This window comes from Orcinus orca, chromosome 5, assembly GCF_937001465.1.
Source record: "Orcinus orca chromosome 5, mOrcOrc1.1, whole genome shotgun sequence".
In the NCBI taxonomy this organism is placed as follows: Eukaryota; Metazoa; Chordata; class Mammalia; order Artiodactyla; family Delphinidae; genus Orcinus; species Orcinus orca.
In genome coordinates, this window is record NC_064563.1 from 17,536,673 (window position 1) to 17,557,032 (window position 20,360).

The 20,360-nt window shown below is 40.8% G+C and overlaps 1 protein-coding gene and 1 pseudogene across 1 annotated transcript; one reads left to right on the top strand and one right to left on the bottom strand.

Moving 5' to 3' along the window:
- Positions 1–978: 978 nt before the first annotated feature.
- P2RY1 (purinergic receptor P2Y1) lies at positions 979–7,621 on the bottom strand. The gene is made up of 2 exons (XM_004284498.4): positions 5,475–7,621; positions 979–3,331 (listed from the first exon to the last, which is right to left on the bottom strand). Exon 1 carries the CDS (start codon positions 6,632–6,634, stop codon positions 5,513–5,515), a length of 1,122 nt encoding a protein of 373 aa, XP_004284546.1. The 5' UTR covers positions 6,635–7,621; the 3' UTR covers positions 979–3,331; positions 5,475–5,512.
- LOC101286419 (peptidyl-prolyl cis-trans isomerase FKBP8-like) overlaps positions 7,598–20,360 on the top strand; it is a 277,196-nt pseudogene continuing 264,433 nt past the window's right edge.

Sequence of the window (20,360 nt, forward strand, 5' to 3'; positions counted from 1 at the left end):
TATTTACTTGTGGATAGAGAAGTTTCTCTGACTATAATCCCGAAGTGATTTTGAAAATCACAGGGTGCCCAAAGCGTTATGGTAAATTCTTCTTAAGTCAGGAAGATAATTATCTGTATAATTTCTGTGTATGCACTAAACAAACTTACACACACACACACACATATACATAGCCACAAAACTCTGCCAAAGCTGATATTAGTAAGTGAGGACTCCTGAGTGGTGAAGTCTGGATAGTATAGTCAATTAAGGAGTTAAAACTGAGTGACAGTATCTTAGGGGCTGCAAGAGATTTGCATTTTTCTACCCACAGGATTCTGTGATAGGACACCTGTCTCAGCAGACAACCAAAAAATCCAGTGCAGGACCATAGTGCACTTACCTTCCCCACTAAGGAAAAAAAGTAATGCTTTAAGCATGTGTCCATTCCAGGTACAGCTTTTCACTGCATAGCAACATACATATGTGTGCATATGTGTGTGTGTGTGTGTGTGTGTGTGTGTGTGTCTATCAATATATAAACTTGAGAGAAGTAGGCAATGTAGGCTAATAGATAAACAGAAACCACAAAGGATTATTAGAATCACTACCTCCATGGATTAAAAAATTAGAGGAGGCATTACATTATATTAGATTACAGCTAACATTTTAAACACAGAACACTAGTATGAGAAATATGTATTAAGATTGTGTTCCATATTTTCCTCAAAGAATTAAATCAAGTTCCTATTAATATTTAAATATCAAATAATGATGATCTTATCACTTACCTTGCACCAGGATTCTTTCTTTAACAGTTCACTTCTTACAGTCCAGGCTACATGTTAAGAGATGCCTGCGCTGATTCAATATATCCTAGTATTAGTAGGATACTAGTAAGTAGTATTGCCAATATTTGCCAGCTGGTATAATGGTACATGTCAAAATTTGGGGAAACTTGTAAGTATTAGTACTATAATAACATAGAAGCCATCAGACCACATTTCATAGTTTTATTGAGACTTTTTCAGTTTTAACTGTCTATGGTAGGTACAATTCTAATGACCATGATTATATCAAAGCTCTGCTGTTATTACCAACAGCAGATACGAAGTTGGCTGCCATGCCATGGACACACACACACACACACACACACACACTCCAAGCTGTACACTCCTGCATGCAAACTTATAGGAAATATACATTCCTTTAAAACACAATTATGCACAATTAGTCTAGAATCTGTTAAGCTACCATTGATTTCGATAAACCTGAGAAAGCTCAAAATGTCAAGTAACACTGTTTCCATACTGCTCATTCAATGGCACTATTAATCACAAAGAAATCTAGTTCAATTATCTATATTAAAATTACAGATATTATAAAAATAAACATTTTGGCAAAAGCACTAAAACATACTAGAATTCAAATTCACAATTTTTGATATGTAACATATATTCCCCTTCATATTAATTTGTAATGATGTGTATAATACAATGTAAAACAGAACTAAAAAACTGAAACAGGATTCAGCAGCTAAATAATATACAGTTATTACTGTAAAAATTGGAATTAAAGTTATCAAATGAACAAAGAAAACAATAAAATTACTAGCAGTGTTGAACTTGCTGGTAGTGTGTTACTTAGAAACTCCATCTCACAGAAATTAAGATTATACTATTTCACCTTGAAACACAAAATAAAAATTGAAGCGGAATTGAGCACAGTAACTGATTACATCAGCTGCCTCTTTCTCTCCCCATCTCCCTAAAGTATTTCCTCAAACTCTAATGTTGTATCTGTAATGCCCATCTCACCATACTTCTAAAACGTAAGAGATCTCCTTTGAATTTAGGACAAGGCTTTTGCATTTGGAAATGGGAAGCTCTGACTGTATTTGGGGACACAATTCCAAATGTATTAAAAAGACAATATAAACTTTTCTACAATAGTATATAAAATGTAGACAGTACAGACCCAGTCTGGCTAAGATATTTTGTATTTACTATCGATTGACACCAAACTGTGTCTATGTAGAAAGAACCCTAAATAAAAAGAAAAACGTGCAAAAGCATTTGTAGAGAAGATGAATCACTTGTATCACAAAACAGATTTTCGTATTTTAGATAAAAGAAATCTGAAGACCTAAACATTTCAAGATACTGATATTTGGAAAGCATCATAATATACAGTAACTCTCATTTTTTATGCATCATATATTATGTAAAATACACCAGTGTGACATATTAATATTATACATTGTAATAAATATAATTCACCTCAGTATGTTGGAACTTTCAAGAAAGTTCTTCAGTCTGTACAATGGGAGGGCTGTGAGCTTCATCAATAAATACTATTATGATAGTTACAATTTGACCAGCAAAGTTAAAGCTTCACTATATCTCTAACTAATTACAAATCTTTATTGTCACTAGTCCAATTCCAGCTGCTACAAGCTGCTACAGTGCTATAAGCACTGACATCTCTTGTATCCAAAGGCAATGTAGTGCACTGCCCTGAGGAGACTGAGAAAACCTACAGGTCATATCCATATCACAGTCGGTGAACTTTGTATGAATTTTCAGTCAAGGACTGGAATTGAACAGTCCTGGAAAATACAGTAGCAGACTTCATGCACCTCTGGCTTTACCACATCCCCTAAGGCCCCAACAGATGGATGTCATCTAACCCTTTTAATCCACGGAGAGTGGGCTTGCCAGGGTCAAGAGTTCCACAGCTGGCCAAGTGGCAGTGTCACCATTTTAACTCCAAATCCTACTCTCATGCTGTATCTCTTCTTGGTCTGTGTTTTTAGCATTTCAGTGCAAACACTGATGCAAACAAGTGCAAACATTGTTTGCAAACAGGTGCAAACATTGATGTTCAAAGAGTCAAAGATGCCAACTGATGAGCCATAAAACGCCTTGAGCTTGGCATTCAAACAGTTTTGTAGTGTGAAATTTAGTTAACTGCTAAGTTCTGTAATTTTGACTCTTTTATCAAAATGCCAGTAGATTTCTGCCTTTACTCTTAAAATACCTACTCTTATCATATATCATGAATCAGATCTTCAGCCAATAGATCACCATTAGCAGACTCGTCCCAGAGACCAATTTGTGCCTGGAAGGGGTTGGAGAGATCATTCTTGTCACTATTAGGCAGGCATCTGCATGTCATCATTGTCTACCATGTGATGTATGAAGCTAAAGAAGAAACACTCTGGAAAAAGCATGCCAAGGAGTAAAAGAGCACTTCTAGTCACTGTTCACCTCCACACTGGACCAAAAGAAAGTTCTCTGGAAGCTGAAACAACGTACTTAACACATACTGTAAACCAGCCTGGGCATCAGACCTAAAAGGAAGAACACTAAAGTAAATGGTGAGGGAATATTATAGAAATGTGTACCATTAGCCTTCGAGTTTAAGGATGATACGGGCTTTGACATTTCCATTTTGGACAATTTAGTGATATTAATTGTGTCTCACTGAACATGATATTTGACAGGGGTAACACACTCATGACATATCTTAGTCTTTTTCTTTTAGGATTCCACAACAGACAACACTGCAGGGCCCTAACCAAATGAGAACCTAGCTAACCCTTCTCTTTTCTCAAAATGGGGAGGTGTAGGTAGGACATCTAGAAGGTTTCTTCTTGACTTGGTTTCTATAATTCTGTGCTTTAAGACTGAACCTGTGAAAAAGCAGCACTCTTTAGGATGGCTAAACACAGCTTTTCTTCATTGATCTTAGTGGCTGGAGCAAGTCTAGGAAGAAACTTCAGGGCTCACAAATCTGCAGTCCACTGAGGTCCTGCAAGAACTGAAGCCCAGCTCTGACTTCCCTGTCACCAGGTCCCACAGGGCGCTAGGGTTCTCACCTTGAGGCACAGCCCCAAACTGCTCTACATATAAAGTGCTTTCAAACAAGTTACCCCACCATCAGCTGCAGACTCTGATATTGGCTTTGTTGGGGGTACCTTCACCATTAAAAATTCCTTTGACACTGGATTTATTTATTTGGTGTTGGAAATTGTCACCTCACCTCATTATTCGGCATTGTATCGAATTTGACCATTTCAAAGGCTAGAAATGCCGCAATTCAATATTCACTGAAAATCGTTATTAAAGTTATTGAAGTATTTTACAGATTTGTCATTACTGCCCAGCAGAGGGAAAATATAAAAGAAAACACTGTCTGGTTAAACTATTGCTAGTCTGATTAGTAGTTTCTATACCTTACTCTTTAGTGCTGTGGTACTTCAAGTACTTGAATTTAATTCCTCATATTTCCCTTTCCCATATGTCTGGAGTTTTTTCCTTCAAATATGAGGCTGTAAGATCCAGTGAAGCATCACAGCATTTCATTCTACCAACACAACCCATACACATTCTTCCTTCTTCTTTTTATATTGCATTTAATGTTTTCCGCATTTGGAAGGAGCAAAAGCAAAACAAAACAAAAAAAGGGCCTTTACACCATAATTAATTTAAACTAAAGTCCTTATTCTAAAAATGTCTTCTCCCCACTCCCAGTTGCCTCATACGTTCGAGAATATGTTTGCCGGCTATGCATTATGGATGACTGTCAGCCACTCTCCCGCCTGCCCAACATCCCTCAACTCGCTAACAGTTATTCAACCTTGGTCTGTAATTTATCTGTGATTTTGAAAACTGTTTTTACAGATGGAAGTGAGCATTTGTACTGGAACACAAACACACTCCTAGGGCACTGCACAGCAGTGGTGCAAGTAAATGCTCTTTGTCACAGGAAGTCTAACAGAGTTTGTGGTGTTTACAAAGGAAAGTACATGCACTTTGATTATTTTGAAGGCATTTTACCTGTCAGATAATATATACAGGATTCCACCACCAAACATTTAGCACCCAACGCAGAGTGAGCAGTTTTCTAGAAATCACTGGGAGATAATCACTTTTGAGACTTGTCAATTCATTGACTTGATTTTTCTATTCAATTCTCCAAAGTAATTCAGCCAGCCATCACCTATGCTTACAGGACCAAGAAACACCCAGCTGCAATCTGTTCATCTGCTACCGAGTGAACCGAGTTTAGTATTCTGCTGTACTACAGTAATTTGAGGATGTGAAGTTTCAATTTGTTCCCACCTCAGATTATTAAAAACAATAAAGACTAGATGAATCACAAACTCAAGTTTCAGGTGGTCAGTTTTCTTGGAGAAGTTATTAATATCCAAATAGCTCCAGTACTCATGTAAACTTGAAACAGAAGAGCTTGCAAATTTTAAAGGCAGAAGAGAAAGTAAATATTTAAGGATAGTATTATTTTATGTTACATACTTCTGGTGAGAAAGAAGGAAGTCCTTGAAAGCAAACCCAAACAAGCTAAGTGTGGGTGTAGGCATTTCCACTTCTATTTCTTTTTTTTAAACTCACTGCTTTCTTGGTTTGAATTTTCTCTAATCTTACTAGAAACTTAAAGGGGAAAAAAGCACTTGGCTCTATTAAGCATCCTACCATGTTACAAAAGTGGGTGTTGGGGGATTCTTGCGTCTTCACAAGCTTGTACCTCCGTTCTGCTTGAACTCGGATAAAATATTGAGAGTCATGTCTTCACTCTTGGACTGCAAATTTGCCTCACTTCTTCTGGAAGCTTTCCTGGTGGCTCGGGAGAGTCTCCTTCTGAAGGTATCTCCTGCCAAGAAATAGAGAATGGGGTCCACACAACTGTTGAGACTTGCTAGACCTCTTGTCACCTGATACGTGGCATAAACCCTGTCATTGAAAGCACACATTTCTGGGGTCTGAAAATCCAGCCGGGCCCTCAAATTCATTGTTTTCATCACGTGGAAAGGGATGTAAGACACAGCAAAAACAGTCAGTACAATAATCACCAGGTAAATGGATTTCCTCCTCAGAGGCGAATTGTCCAGGTCTTTGTAAATCAAAGCTCTCACAATTAATCCGTAACAGCCCAAAATCAGCACCAAAGGGACACAGAACATGGCCACAGTCGTGCACATGCTGTAGATGAAATAACTTCGCAGGTACTCGTCTGAGGTGGTGTCATAGCAGGTGATGGTTTTGTTTTTCCGGATCCCGGTGCCGGAATAGAAGAGGATGGGGGAGATCCCCACCACCACGATGAGCCACACCAGCACGCTGATATAGACTGCGTTCTTCTTCTTCAGCCTGCCCAGGGACTTGAGCGGGTACACCACACCGCTGTACCGGTGCGCGCTGATGCAGGTCAGGAACAAGATGCTGCCATAGAGATTCACATGGAAGATGAACCTCTGCAGCTTGCACATGGCATCCCCGAAGATCCAGTCGGTCTTATTGAAGTAGTAGAAGATGAGCGCCGGCAGAGTCAGCACGTACAAGAAGTCCGCCAAGGCCAAGTTGAACATGTACACGGAGATGCCGCTCCACGGCTTCATGTGGAAGACGAACATCCAGATGGCCACGCTGTTGCCCAGGAAGCCGACAATGAACACCAAGATGTAGACAGCTGGCAGGTAGTAGAACTGGAAGCCTGTCTTGGTCAGCGCGCATTTGAACGGAGAGGCGACGGCGGCGGTGGAGGCCACTGTGCTGTTCCCCCAGGGCGAGCCCGGGCCGGCCAGGAAGGCAGCGTCCGTCCCATTGGGGACCGCCGGCCACAGCACCTCGGTCATTCTCTCCTCCCCGACTTAGGCGGTGGCTCCAAGGGGCGAGCGGCGGCAAGAGGGCGGCGGCGAGGGGCGCAGCGAGCATCGGAAAGGCAGGCGAGCAGACGGGAGGGGGCGCCGGGGAACTCTGCGGGAGGGGTCAAGCAGGGACTCGCCCACGCCGGCTCCGGCCCCGCGTTCGCCGCGGGCCATGAAATCTGCCCCGGGCCGCGACCGAACCGGGCTGGCCGGAGGACCAGCAACTTCCCGGTGAGGCTGGCAGCGCCGAGGTTACACAACAGGGCGCTACGGACACCGCCGCCGACAACTTTCCGACTGCGCTTTCCCGAGGGACCGCGGGTTCGCGCCGGAGAGCGCGCCGGGGGCTCAGTGAGGTCGAGCCAAACTCGCTGAGATGGGGAGGGCGCGCCCCAACCTCCTTCCCCCAAAGATCAACTTCGTTTGGGCATCTTCCTGCGCCCTACCTTGCAAGCCAGCAGCTCGGCTCTAGGGCCCGCGCCGCCGCCTCCGCGCCCCCGGCTCTCAGCGTCTGGGGGCCATCGGAGCGCGCGTGGTCGCAGACTCGTGTGCTTCTGGATCGCGTCCGGCTCGCCGTCTGTGTTAGCTCGCAGGCTCTTCTAGAGACCTGCTTGAGTGCAGGCGGCGGGAGGGCGAGCCGGGCTCCCCGCGAGGATGGGCGGAGTTTGGGCACCCGGGCGAGTCCGCGCTCCTCCGGGAGGCGAGGGGCGTGCCTGCGCGAAGTTCGCCCGGGGCCGGAGGCGGCTTCTGGGAGAGCCGGTCTTCATCAGAGTCGGCGGTCAGGGCGCGCTCGGTCAGGGTCAGGGGTAGGGCTGGCTGCTGGAGAGCGATTGGTCCGAGAGCGCTCCGTGGCTCTTCCGCCAGCTATCTCGGCAGAGTGATGTTGCTGACACACAGGAAACCCCTCTGACCGCTCAGAGCCTTCTGCCTACAACCCTGGAGCGGACCGGAATGAGACTCAAGTCTCTAGGGCCCTCAAGAACCACGCCAGGTGTTTGCACGTTCCAAGCAGCCTGTAGTCCCCCTGTAGTCCCCAACTGGGAAAGCCCTGGCGTTGCAGTGCTCCGCGCTTCACCAGAGACCGGATTCCTGGCACTTGCAGGAACCTGCTGCTCCCAGAAAGCTTTCAAAGGAGGGAGGGTGGGGAGGGAAATGGGGAGAGTCTCTTTCTGTCCTTCTAGTCTGCCTTTCCGCTTTTATTTCAATATGGTTTCTCTTAATTAACCAAATGCTAATAAACCGACGTCAATTGGTAACATCAACGTGAAAATTTCTAAAAGGGCTTTGTAAAAGTATTAGTAGTTGATACTTGACGTTGCTTCAGCACAATTTGTTACCTACCACTTACAGACAACGCAGGGTCCCCAAATCCTCCTGTCCAGTACATTTAATTAAAGATCAAAGTCTGCAATAAAAAATAAATAAAAACATATTGTTCAGGAAATAACGAATATTAAATATAAATTTATATAGATAGATGTAAAGACAATTTCAACTCCAAAGTGATTAAGGTGTGCTTTGGGGGTTTTATTACCAATCCTATTTCTTTAGGTTAAAGTGATTAGTCACAGGGCTTCTCTGGTGGCGCAGTGGTTGAGAGTCCGCCTGCCGATGCAGCGGATACGGGTTCGTGCCCCGGCCCGGGAAGATCCCACATGCCGCGGAGCGGCTGGGCCCGTGAGCCATGGCTGCTGAGCCTGCGCGTCGTCCGGAACCTGTGCTCCGCAACGGGAGAGGCCACAACAGTGAGAGGCCCGCATACCGCAAAAAAAAAAAAAAGAAGAAAGTGATTAGTCACAAATATCTCTGGTAAGTATCCTAACAATACTGGTTGAGACTTCCTTGAATACTACATTTATTCAAAAACTCATTTTCATGGCTTGAATGTATCAAATTTTAGAGCAATGCACTTCAACATTGTAGTTGAGCAAGTTTGATTGGAAAATGAATTAGCTATTGAGGGACATATTTAAATGGGCCCACACAGGGATGAATCTAGCAATCTTGACAATTTATTAATTAACATATGCTTTATGTGAAATAGTCACAAAGGCTTTTCTCTTTGAAGAAAAAAATCCCAGAAGAAAATATCTGTAAAATATATACCATAAAGATTTCTTTCTGGCCCCAGATGTTACATGATAATGTTCTCTTAAAAAATGCTCAAAGGAAAACCTGGAGCTCCTGGCTTTGATACCACAAAGGAAAATTCCCCACAAGGACCAGACAGTCCTTTCCAGGGACACATGTAGAAAGGACCATATCCAAACACATGGCATTGTGAGCACACTGGTATTTTGAGTTGTGGTCAATAAAACAGCATGAAAATAAATGATAAAACTAGAGTAAGTAACTCAAGGGCATGAATGTTGTTTTGAAAACAAGTCTCAATTGAAATGAATGCTACAGGCCTCAGTTTTCTCAACTATAAAATAAGGGAGTTGGATTTGATTTTTTTCCCCATCCATATATGATTCTATAATTCCAAATCTTAACATGAAACATTTTCATATTCTTTGATTAGGATGGTACTGACTGGGATTATTTTCTATTAAGAGAGAGAGGGAAGTGGAAGAAAACATTGACTTCCATTGGTACTCAATAGGTCCTAACTCCTCACTCTTCCTGTTTTTCATTTGCAACATAAGCAATATGTAACCTCATTCAGAAGTCTGTTGCAAATGCATTAACCCATAATGTGAGTGTTTGGAAAAGTACACTTAGTCTAAATACCATTAAGTACTTTCAGAAAACTTCACACTTTATTAGGCATTTGGAGAAGATACTTGTCCTAAGTGGACCACAGATTTTTTTTTTTTTTTTTTTTTTTTGTGGTACTCGGGCCTCTCACTGTGTGGCCTCTCCCATTGCGGAGCACAGGCTCCGGACGCGCAGGCCCAGCGGCCATGGCTCACGGGCCCAGCTGCTCCACAGCATGTGGGATCTTCGCCGACCGGGACACGAACCCGTGTCCCCTGTATCGGCAGGCGGACTCTCAACCACTGCGCCACCAGGGAAGCCCCACCACAGACTTTTTAAAATGAGATAAAAAAGGTTGATTTTGTAAACACTGCTTTTACATGCCACATATTTTAGATTTGAAATATGTTTAAGTTGTATTTTAAATCAAAATTGTGCTTTTGAGAAATAATTTATGTATTCAGTTATTGTTTGTTGACTGTGTTAACTTTCTATTTGTAATACATTGGACTAGATTTAATAAAGGAAAAAATAAAATACCATCTAAAACCCAATAACATGTAAGTATTTATTGATGCTTAAATACCAAATATAAATGCCTTAAAGTTATGAAAAGAATATGTTTCATATCTTTAAGTGACTTACCTCAAACATTTTGTATTAATTTGTTTTTTATTTCATTAATGATGTAAATGTCTGACTTGAAGAGATTAACAATTTAGTTGGAAATGCAAAGAACTTACAGGGTTAACCATGATAATAACATATAACAATAGCAATAATAATAAGCCTTTCCTATATACTCAGCACTATGCACAGTGCTGGGTCCTTTAATCCTTAAAATATCCTACGGTAATTGACAGTCATATCCCTTTTTTTTTTTTTTTTTTTTTTTGCGCTACGCGGGCCTCTCACTGTTGTGGCCTCTCCTGTTGTGGAGCACAGGCTCCGGACGCGCAGGCCCAGCGGCCATGGCTCACGGGCCCAGCCGCTCTGCGGCACGTGGGATCCTCCCGGACCGGGGCACGAACCCGCGTCCCCTGCGTCGGCAGGCGGACTCTCAACCACTGCGCCACCAGGGAAGCCCCAATATCCCTATTTTATAAGTGGTGAAACGAAGGCACAGAGAGGTTAAGTAACTCATTCAGAGTCATACAGTAGAAACTGGGATTTAAACTGAAGCCATCTATCCCTAAAGGCCACACATTTAACCACCATTCTATGATAAAATACACACTAGTACAGGGCACTGATAGGAAAATTAACTGTTAGTGGCCACTACTAAAAAAGATTGAGTATAGAAAGTGTTATTCCCAAAGCCTTCTATCAAGAGAGAAAATTTTGAGCCAGGTCTTGAAGGTACTGATAGAGTATTTCAGAAGCTTCCCAAATGTTCTGCTCTCCTTAGGCTTTTAAAAAAATAGCCAACAATTTATATATAATTTGAGAAGTGACAGACAATTCTAGGAAAGTCAAACCTGTTCAGTTTCAGACTCATAAACAAAAAGGCTGTCCTTCTTGTTACAAAGATTCTAATAACCATCTTTATAAAGGTTCTTCTTTCCCTTTTTCTTAAGTCACAGAAAATCCAACAATCATTGAGGATGGAAAGATTATTGAAAACATTTGAATCGAGGGCTACAAGCATAAAAAGAAAAAAACTTCTGATAAACATAAAATGTAAAGGGTGGGGCTTCCCTGGTGGCGCAGTGGTTGAGAGTCCGCCTGCCGATGCAGGGGACGCGGGTTCGTGCCCCGGTCCGGGAGGATCCCACGTGCTGCGGAGCGGCTGGGCCCGTGAGCCATGGCCGCTGGGCCTGCGCATCCGGAGCCTGTGCTCCGCAACGGGAGAGGCCACAACAGTGAGAGGCCCGCGTACCACACACACACAAAAAAAATGTAAAGGGTGGCAGAGAGAAGGGAGAGCTAATGGGTAGGCCAATTCAGGATTTTGCAGGTGAGAGAGGATGAGACTCTGCTTTGGGAGACGAGGGAATCCTTTGAGAGATCCCTCCAAGAATAATAACTAAAGTGTGATAACTTCTGAGATATACCTTAAGAAAGTGAGGAGACTCTTCTATTCTTCAAGAAGAATATAGGAGAAAGAAAGAAGAAAGAAGCCCAAGGAATTCACAGCTGGTATCCTCCAGTGAGTTAGAGGTGAGAGGGCTAAGGTGGGGCAGGAGTGGAAAAAGCACACAGAGAAAGGATGAAAGACGGTCCTGTTCTGGGCAGGGCCCGGCTGCTCCTATAAATGATTCACTTGTCATGGATCCAGTCAGTAGGGGTCCTGAAATTTATTTCATTAAGAATCACCTCAGGAGTATAGGACACAGAATAGGAGACAGCCTGGTTGCTCCAGGGTTGGAATGAATAAGAGGAGAGGAGAGTAAGGGACCAGGGAGGCTGAAGAAAGAGGGAAGGGAAAGGAAAGGGAGGAAGGAGATGAAGGTGCAAGAGGGGAACTGTGTAGGGGAGAAGAGAAAGCAAGGTGCTTGCACACAACTGATAGGGAACTTTGGAAATCTCACAGAGCGTTGCTTTCCAATTATTTAGGTTTGAATCTGGGTAGCTGTGGGGGAAGGGGTCTGGGAGGTGGTGAGATGACACAGGCTGAGGGGTCCCGTGGTTAGAATAATGTGCCGTTTGAGTATCTGCCCCTTCGCAGATGACATTGAGCTTGGTTTTCTTTTCTTTCTTTTTGTTTCAGTTCAATGAAGTTTCTTTTTTTTTTTTTTTGAAGTGTAGTTGATTTGATTTACAATGTTGTATTAGTTTCAGGTATACAGAAAAATGATTCATATATATGAATATATATATGAATGAATATATATATGAATATATATATATATATATATATATATATAGGCTAGGTTTTCCATCTGCGTGCTATCACTTACAAGGACCTGTAAAATCCCAGGCCACCTAAATCTTTTCATCCTTCACAAAATTTCTTGCTCCCAGAAGTTAAGAATAGTCAAGGAAACTGCTTCCCTATAGTGCCCTTTTTAGTATTTACTTTCCTTATTCCCATCCACATGAAGCACTAGTCCCTAGTCTTGGTCACTTTATAATAGTTTTAAAAGAATTTATGTTAAATCCAGAATAAAAATGCCAGTCCTGGCTTGTCGTCTTTCTCTAATCATTATATATGATAAATATTCCCTTTGTTCTCTTTGTATCTGACCTCTCTGGTTTCACAAAAGCATGTCTCACAACATTTACTGATAATAGATTGGAAATGCTATATTACATGCCAGTTTTTCTACAATTTTCTTTTTTTATTTTAAAATAATTTATTTATTTATTCTTGGCTGCGTTGGGTCTTCGTTTCTGCATGCGGGCTTTCTCTAGTTGTGGCCAGTGGGGACTGCTCTTCGTTGCAGTGTGTGGGTTTCTCATTGGAGAGCTTCTCTTGGTGTGGAGCACGGGCTCTAGGCACGCGGGCTTCAGTAGTTGTGGCTCATGGGCTCAGTAGTTGTGGCTCGCAGGCTCTAGAGCACAGGCTCAGTAGCTGTGGCGCATGGGCTTAGTTGCTCCGTGGCATGTGGGATCTTCCCGGACCAGGGCTCAAACCCGTGTCCCCTGCATTGGCTGGTGGATTCCTAATCACTGCGCCACCAGGGAGGTCCCTACAATTTCATTATACACTTAGCTTTTTCAGGAGATAGGAAGTAAGTGTTTGTAAAGCCTGTGGGTGCAGAAGTATCTTTAAAGCCAGTTACCCATATCCAAGATCTTACACCATACTCATGGACCCATGGAGGGTTTCCATGGTAGCACAAAGGGTAAAAATATGACATTATTTGAGTGTCATTTGTCATCGTTATTATATCCACCATAAATAAATTGTTGATTTGATACATCCATATTTTGAGTGCATAAGCTAAATCCCAAATAGGTAAATGAAAACCATGTGTGAAAATAAAGAAATACCTGTTTTCCTCATGTTAAGTCACAGATTCCATCAGCTCACTCCCGGGATGTTGATCTCAATTATGTCCCGAGAGTTTCACATTTTTCTTTTTCTTTTCTTTTTTAAATTTAAACATTTTTTTAATTGAAGTATAGTTGATTTACAACATTGTGTTAATTTCTGCTGTACGGCAAAGTGATTCATATATATATATATTCTTTTTTTTCATATTTTTTCCATTATGGTTTATCATAGGATACTAAATATAGTTCTCTGTGCTATATAGTGCTGTACACATTTTTCAAGATTAAACTTAATAGCAGTTGTTGTCATTCAAACTTCAGATTTTGGAATTTGGCTTTCTGAAAATTTGATAAGTTTTCACCCGTGGCACTCAAAGTGTGAACCAATTTTAAGCAGATGAGCATTGTGTCCATTTTTATAATTTCTTAATTTAGATTCTTGTAGAGAAGCTGGCAGGATGGGCTTATCCAAGAGGGTCTTCTTACAACAAGCACAAGATTGGATACTCTGCTGGAAAGATACCTGGGTAGCCGAAGAAAGCATCTAATATGTCAACATGCTAAAGTGAAATAGACCCATGTTTTGTCTATAGAAACAATAAAATGGAATAAAATATAGTTCAATATAGAAACAGTTATTTATAGATGACAGAGAACTCAAATAGTGTAGGTTATGCTTCAAGTGGAGAAATAATCAGTTACTCCTTGACAAATTCTTACGTTTTCAATGACAGGGTTTAGCAGAACCTCAACATTAGTTCTGATTTTCATCTTTCAGCTTCAGTTCTAGACACCTGATATTGCAGCTAAATATTTATCTTAGAGACTGTATCATAGTTATAATAACCATGTAATTAAATACTATCTTAGCTCACCAGCAACGTCTGCTTTGAGTCTCTTAGCACAGTTTCTCAAACTTGACTGTGCATACAGATCAGTGGCGGGATCTTGCTAAAATGCAGTTGTAGGTATGGGGTGGAGCCCAAGACTTTGCATTTGCAACAAGTTCTGTTTGATGTCCAAGCTCCTCATCCAACCACTACACTCTGAGTAGCAAGATTTTACATGATCCTGCCTGACATTGCTTTACTATGGCAATTTAAAAATGCTGTAGCTGCTCCTATCCAGTGACTAAAACACGTTAAGGGTTTAGCAATCGTGAACTGTGGTATGCATGTGCCACGTGCTGTTTGGAATGCTTTTTATGTATTAGCTCATAGCACGTGGTTTTGGAGAATAAGACAGAACTGGGTTCAAAGGTCAGTTAGGGCCACTTAATAGCTGTGCAACTAGACACATGGCCAAACCTGTGTCGTGTCAATGTTCTTATCAAATAACTCCTATATCACAAGATAGCTGTAAGAATGTGATTGTGTGAGTAAAGTGTTTAGGACTGTGCCTGGTACATAGTAAGTGTGTAATAAACACTAGCTATTATCATCATTATTATTTATAATACTATCATTTTTACCTTAATGGATATAACTTGATAAGTGGGCCTTTGGATGTAAGAAACAAGATTCATCAAAACCAGCTTGAACAAATAAAGTGACTTTATTGGAAGGGTACAGGAGTTGGGGCTTTAGAAGAAAGAAGGTATAGGAACTTGAAAATCATGTATTTTGCCTGTTCTCTCTACTTCTCTAAAGACATGGGATCTCTGTTCTCTGCCTTTCTCTGTTCAGCCACTGATTTTCTTTCCCTCCCTCCTTCTTTTTCTTCCTTTCTTCTTCCTCTTCTCCTCTTCCCTCTCTCTGCAAAACAGTTTTCTATTCCTACACGGATATGACTCAAAGTGGCAACCCAAAGCCTATCATTATTTCCAATAATAACTTCCTAGGGAAAGATTCTGGACTGACATGGTCAAATTCACTTTGGCCTGGAGGTGAAGGGGATGAGCCAGGCGATCAGAGCCTTCCTCCAGGGCTCAGTGACAGACTCCAAGAGAAAGAGAAGTATAGCCTACCTGTCTTAGGAGGAAATATGGGGGCAGGGAGTGACATTGTTATCACCTCTGGTATAGAAGGCAGTACAACCATGGATGTGATTGATGGGTGGAGAGGAAGAGGGAAAACAAGGGTTTCAGGAATACAGTTGTGACTGGCAAACTCCAGAGCTTCAAGGAGGCTAGAGGATTGTGCCTGGGACCATTCAGAGCCTGGTGGAGAAAACAGTGCTCCAAGATTGGTGAGACAAGGCCCTGGGAACCTACTGCTTTGGCAGGGAAGTTGCTGAGAGTTAGCTCCCAATGGGAGCACCCAAGTGGAGATCTACAGAGCATATGGAAAAACTGAGAAGAATGAATGAACTAAGAAGGCAGAAGGCAGAAAAATCCTGTTGTCTTACCTCTTTTGTCTTTGCTAAGGACGTATAGAAGAAAGGATGAAAAAAAAAAAGAAGGAAAAAAGAATCTTTGCATTCCTGCCAGGAAAATGAAAGTCTTCCTTCAATCAAAGATAAATTATGAGGTTCTGCTTCCATGATGGAAACCAGCCCCAAGGTATGGTAATTTCTCCCGGGACCTTCATTATTAATTCAGTTGGGAGGAAACCAAGGGACATACTTACAGTAATTTGAGTCTTTGGAAATAAGGAGTTTGACGTGAGCTTCGGAGCAGCAGAGAAATTGAATTTGATTTAGAGAATGAGTGCCTCAGAAGAAAGTGGAAGGCAAGTCTGGAAAAACTTTGTGGTGATTGCGTGAACACTTCATAGCTGAAAGCCCTGTTCATTCTCCTCGGGCATGAAATTGTGGCTGTAGGATACATTATAATTTGCTTTAGCAAGATAGCATGAGAGATTAGATTAGATTTCATCTCCAGTGAAGGTGGCAGACTGGTAAGGGTTTGGATTGAAAGTGTATGTGTAAAGGACAGGTGTGGCAAGGGGAAGCAGCGTTGGACTACCAACCTAATACTTTTCATTTAGAAACAGGCAAAGATTACTACTCACATGGGGATCCTCAGGAATTGGCCAAAGATAGACTTTACAAAGTCACGAAATGAGTGTTAGGTAAGTAAGGAAAAGTGGTTTAGCAATGGAGGATAAGGTTGATTTCTTTAATTACAAAAAAAGGGAGGGGAGAAGCAAAAATTTGTAAATAGTTGTTCTGGGGAAGAAGGTCAACTTTATAGCATTCACCCCAAAGCATGCTGTATGTTATAATAAAATATATTTTATATGCTACATTATAATCAATGCAAGAGTTCTTCCTGCTCAGAATAACTGCAGGAAAAAGTTGTGGAGCTCTAAGAGAAGGAAATGACGTGGGACAAGCTTTTCAAGAGCAGAAGGGGAAAGCAGTTCTACTCTGGCCATGGAAGGAAAAAAGGCAGAGGGAAACAGGTATAGTCGGTACGATGAACAAGAGGTAGGTCTGTAAATCAGCTGGGCTATGAGGAAAGAGAAAAAATCTCCTTACCTCTGAGAAGGCCATTCTGATTAGAAGTCCTTAGAAGTAATATATGAGGAAGGGAAGGGAACCCACCGCTTTCTTCTCATGGAGTAAAAGACTGAAGAAAATGAATATCACATCTCAAAGATGTAAATACACAGTATTAAATATATTAGGTATTAAAAGATTATATGAGGAAATTGGAATATGAGGAATATGGTATATGGTGATATATGAGGAAATCTAGGAGGAAATACAGTGTAAATTTTTAGGCAGTGAGGAGAGCCAGACGAAGAAGAAGGAGAAGAAGAAATCAGTCAATGATAAAAGAAACATTGGTCATCAAAGAAACCTTTAAGGATTGATTAAGTTCCTATAACTCTGGATAAAGCAGAACTTAAAGTTACAGTATGTAATAAAAAAAAACTCAGGCCTCAGAAGATTGATTACATAGCACTCTGAAATGAAAAGCGTATATGTGTCTGAACATATAAACACACACACACACGTGTGTGTGTGTGTGTGTGTATTAGAGAAAGGAGCAAGATTGAAAATGAAGGAAGGAGGACTTGTGGCTCCTCAGTTAGGGAAGTTGAAGAAGGATTATCCATTATCATGTGGATAATCTAAAATGTGATTGGAAAAAAATGTGGCTAATGCCATGGTGACAACACTGAAGAAAGAAATAAGTTAATTATTACCAGACTTCAACATTCCAGAAGTGAATGACCTGATGGCTTTTTTAGGGAGGAAACTCTTTCTAGGTTAATGGCCTCAGCTGAATTCCTTCTGTAGACTGCCTGACTGACTTGTCTCCTATATTGTTGGTTTATGGGAGGCTATTAGAATAGCAAGTATGATGAAATAAAGAGACTCACCGATCATTTTTAAAATGTATTTAATTTCTAATAAAAATTACTCAACTAATTACCCAAGAACAGGATTATTGTGGGAAGAAAAGTTACTGCAGATAAGTCTCACGCACAGACACACACACACACACACACACACACACACACTCAGAAAAAACAGAGGCAAAATTCTATACCTTGGGACAACGAATATTAACATTTACTCATCCAAAGATTTTTCCTTTCAAATATAGTCATGTGAATATATATTTATATGTATATTTTAAATTAGGGTACTATATAATTGTATCTTGCCTTCCTGCCAGGATGTAAATATATGTATGTATACCTATCTTACCATTTCTTTCCATTTTCTTAATGCTGACAGAACACTACTAGTAGTTGAAAGGATAAAGGAAAGAAAACTAGATAAATAGTTTCCTGGCATTACTAAACAAGAAAGTCTGACACAATAACAGAGGACATGATACATAAAATACAAAGAAGCCCTGTAAAGGGACAAAGGGAACTTGGTTTCCTTAAGAGATATCATGGTGCATCAGTTAAGTTTAGATCAAGACTTTGAATCAGGTAAACAATAACTTTCTTTCCAGTAACAAAGGTAAAGCACTTACCTCTTAAGTTACTGCAAAAACTTTATATGCCAATATTCCCTGGTCAGAAGTTTTTAGATAGAAAAGAATCAACATGGCAGATGGCATGGATATGTAGTATTTTAATGTAGTTCTACATGAAATGAAAAAAAAATCAAACACAAAAGAATTAACATTTAAGGTGCAAAAGTGAGATGGATATTTAGTCTGAATTCATTACAAGGACAAAGATGAAATGTTTAAGATAATAAAAAAATAAGGAAGAAGTATTTAATACATTAATAAACTATACAATAAGTTGTAGTAAGAGACATTAAACCCCAAAGAAGAGCCAAACAATTGTATTTATATGGAAAATATAAGGAAGATTCAAAGATAAATTAGAAGTTGGAAACAGGAAAGCGAACATAATGAGAAATTACAAAAAGTTGTTTTTGAAAATAGGGTGATTCAGGACGTAGTAGTTATTCACAGCCATCACCAGGATAGTTATAAGAATAATAGCTAGTATTTTCTGAGCACTTACTGTGGGAAGTCTAAGGACTTAATGATAAAAAGATAGTTCTCTGCCAAAGAGTCAGGGTTTTCTAGAAATGGAAAAGAGACAAAAACAGAAAAGATAAGGGAGAATAAAAGCATTGAAACACAGGAAAAGACCCTAAAGTTAAACGGAAACATAAAGTAAGTTAAATACAAGGAAATGTCAAAGTAAATCAATATCTACAAAATAGAGGCTGCTGAATTTGATGATGAACGTATAAAAAAAATCCATTAAGAAGCTACAGGAAATAAAACTAGGGCAAAGCAGAGTTACCACACAGAACGTTTTGTAAAACCCCCAAAACTCCTAATTAAAACCAATATAGGAAACACATGGCAGTTCTCCAAAAGAAGCATGTAAGTATAAAGTACCTCCTAATAAGGGAATGCACTATAGGAAAAGATTTGAGAGCCAGGTGGCTGAAGTTATTAACTGGAGAAGTCACATCCAGGAGCTGGGAGAAGCAGGCAAGAGGGAGGTTTAAACACAAATTCATTGGGTATTATTAGAAGGAAAAGAAAGGATCCAAAAGGCCTAATCACGGGGATAAAATCCTTCTGGGAGAGCAGAAATGCAGGAGCCTGTAAATGAGTGAAGGAAACAGGAGGATGTGCCCAATGGGAAAAACCACATCATAGAAAAGAGGAGGAAGAATGAGTTGAAGGGAAAAGAAAATATAAGAAATTGATTTTCAGAGCCATGCAAATTGTTGGTTGGGGAAAAGTAATAAATGCATACATAAGTAGTACTTTTAAATATCATCTGTAACTGTGAATATATGAAGTGAATATTTCATATTCATTCAGTGAATATATGAAGATAAAATATTACATATAGAAAATAAACATCAGAACACAAACACTATTTCATTTGCTAAATTCTGGAATATGAGGAAGTAGGATCCATTAGGCCCAAGGTATTGAAGATGCAAGGGTAATTCCAATGGCTTCCTCGTAATGGTATCAAATTAAGAAGACTAGGAGGGACTTCCCTGGTGGCGCAGTGGTTAAGAATCCGCCTGCCAATGCAGGCGACACGGGTTCGAGCCCTGGTCCAGGAAGATCCCACATGCCACGGAGTAACTGAGCCCGTGCACCACAACTACTACAACCCACAAGCCACAACTATTGAGCCCATGTGTCACAACTACTGAAGCCTGCACGCCTAGTGCCCGTGCTCCACAACAAGAGAAGGCACCGCAATGACAAGCCTGTGCACCAAAACGAAGAGTAGCCCCCACTCGCCACAACTAGAGAAAGCCCGCGTGCAGCAACAAACACCCAACACAGCCAAAAATAAATAAATTAATTAATTAATTAATTTTAAAAAAAATAGGAGACTCACAAATTGGTTCTCTCTGGCTATTCCCCTTGAGGCATAAAGACACCAAGATAGAATGGCTGCCTTCTTTTCTAGCTAGGGTAAGCAACTCAGTGCTTTGAATGTGATGTTTGCTTTTTCTCAATAACGGAATTGTTATAATATGTATTTTTGTGCTTTTCAACAGTTAAAGACATTGGGGCTTCAAAAATGATTGAAGTTTCCCCTTCATCCTCAGAGCAGAGAGTGTGCCAATATCTAATAATTCTCCATTTCTCAGTAACCCTTAAACATTGCTTCTCTAAAATCAGCAATTTGACCTTCCAATATAACTCTTATGTCTCTTTTCCTGTGAA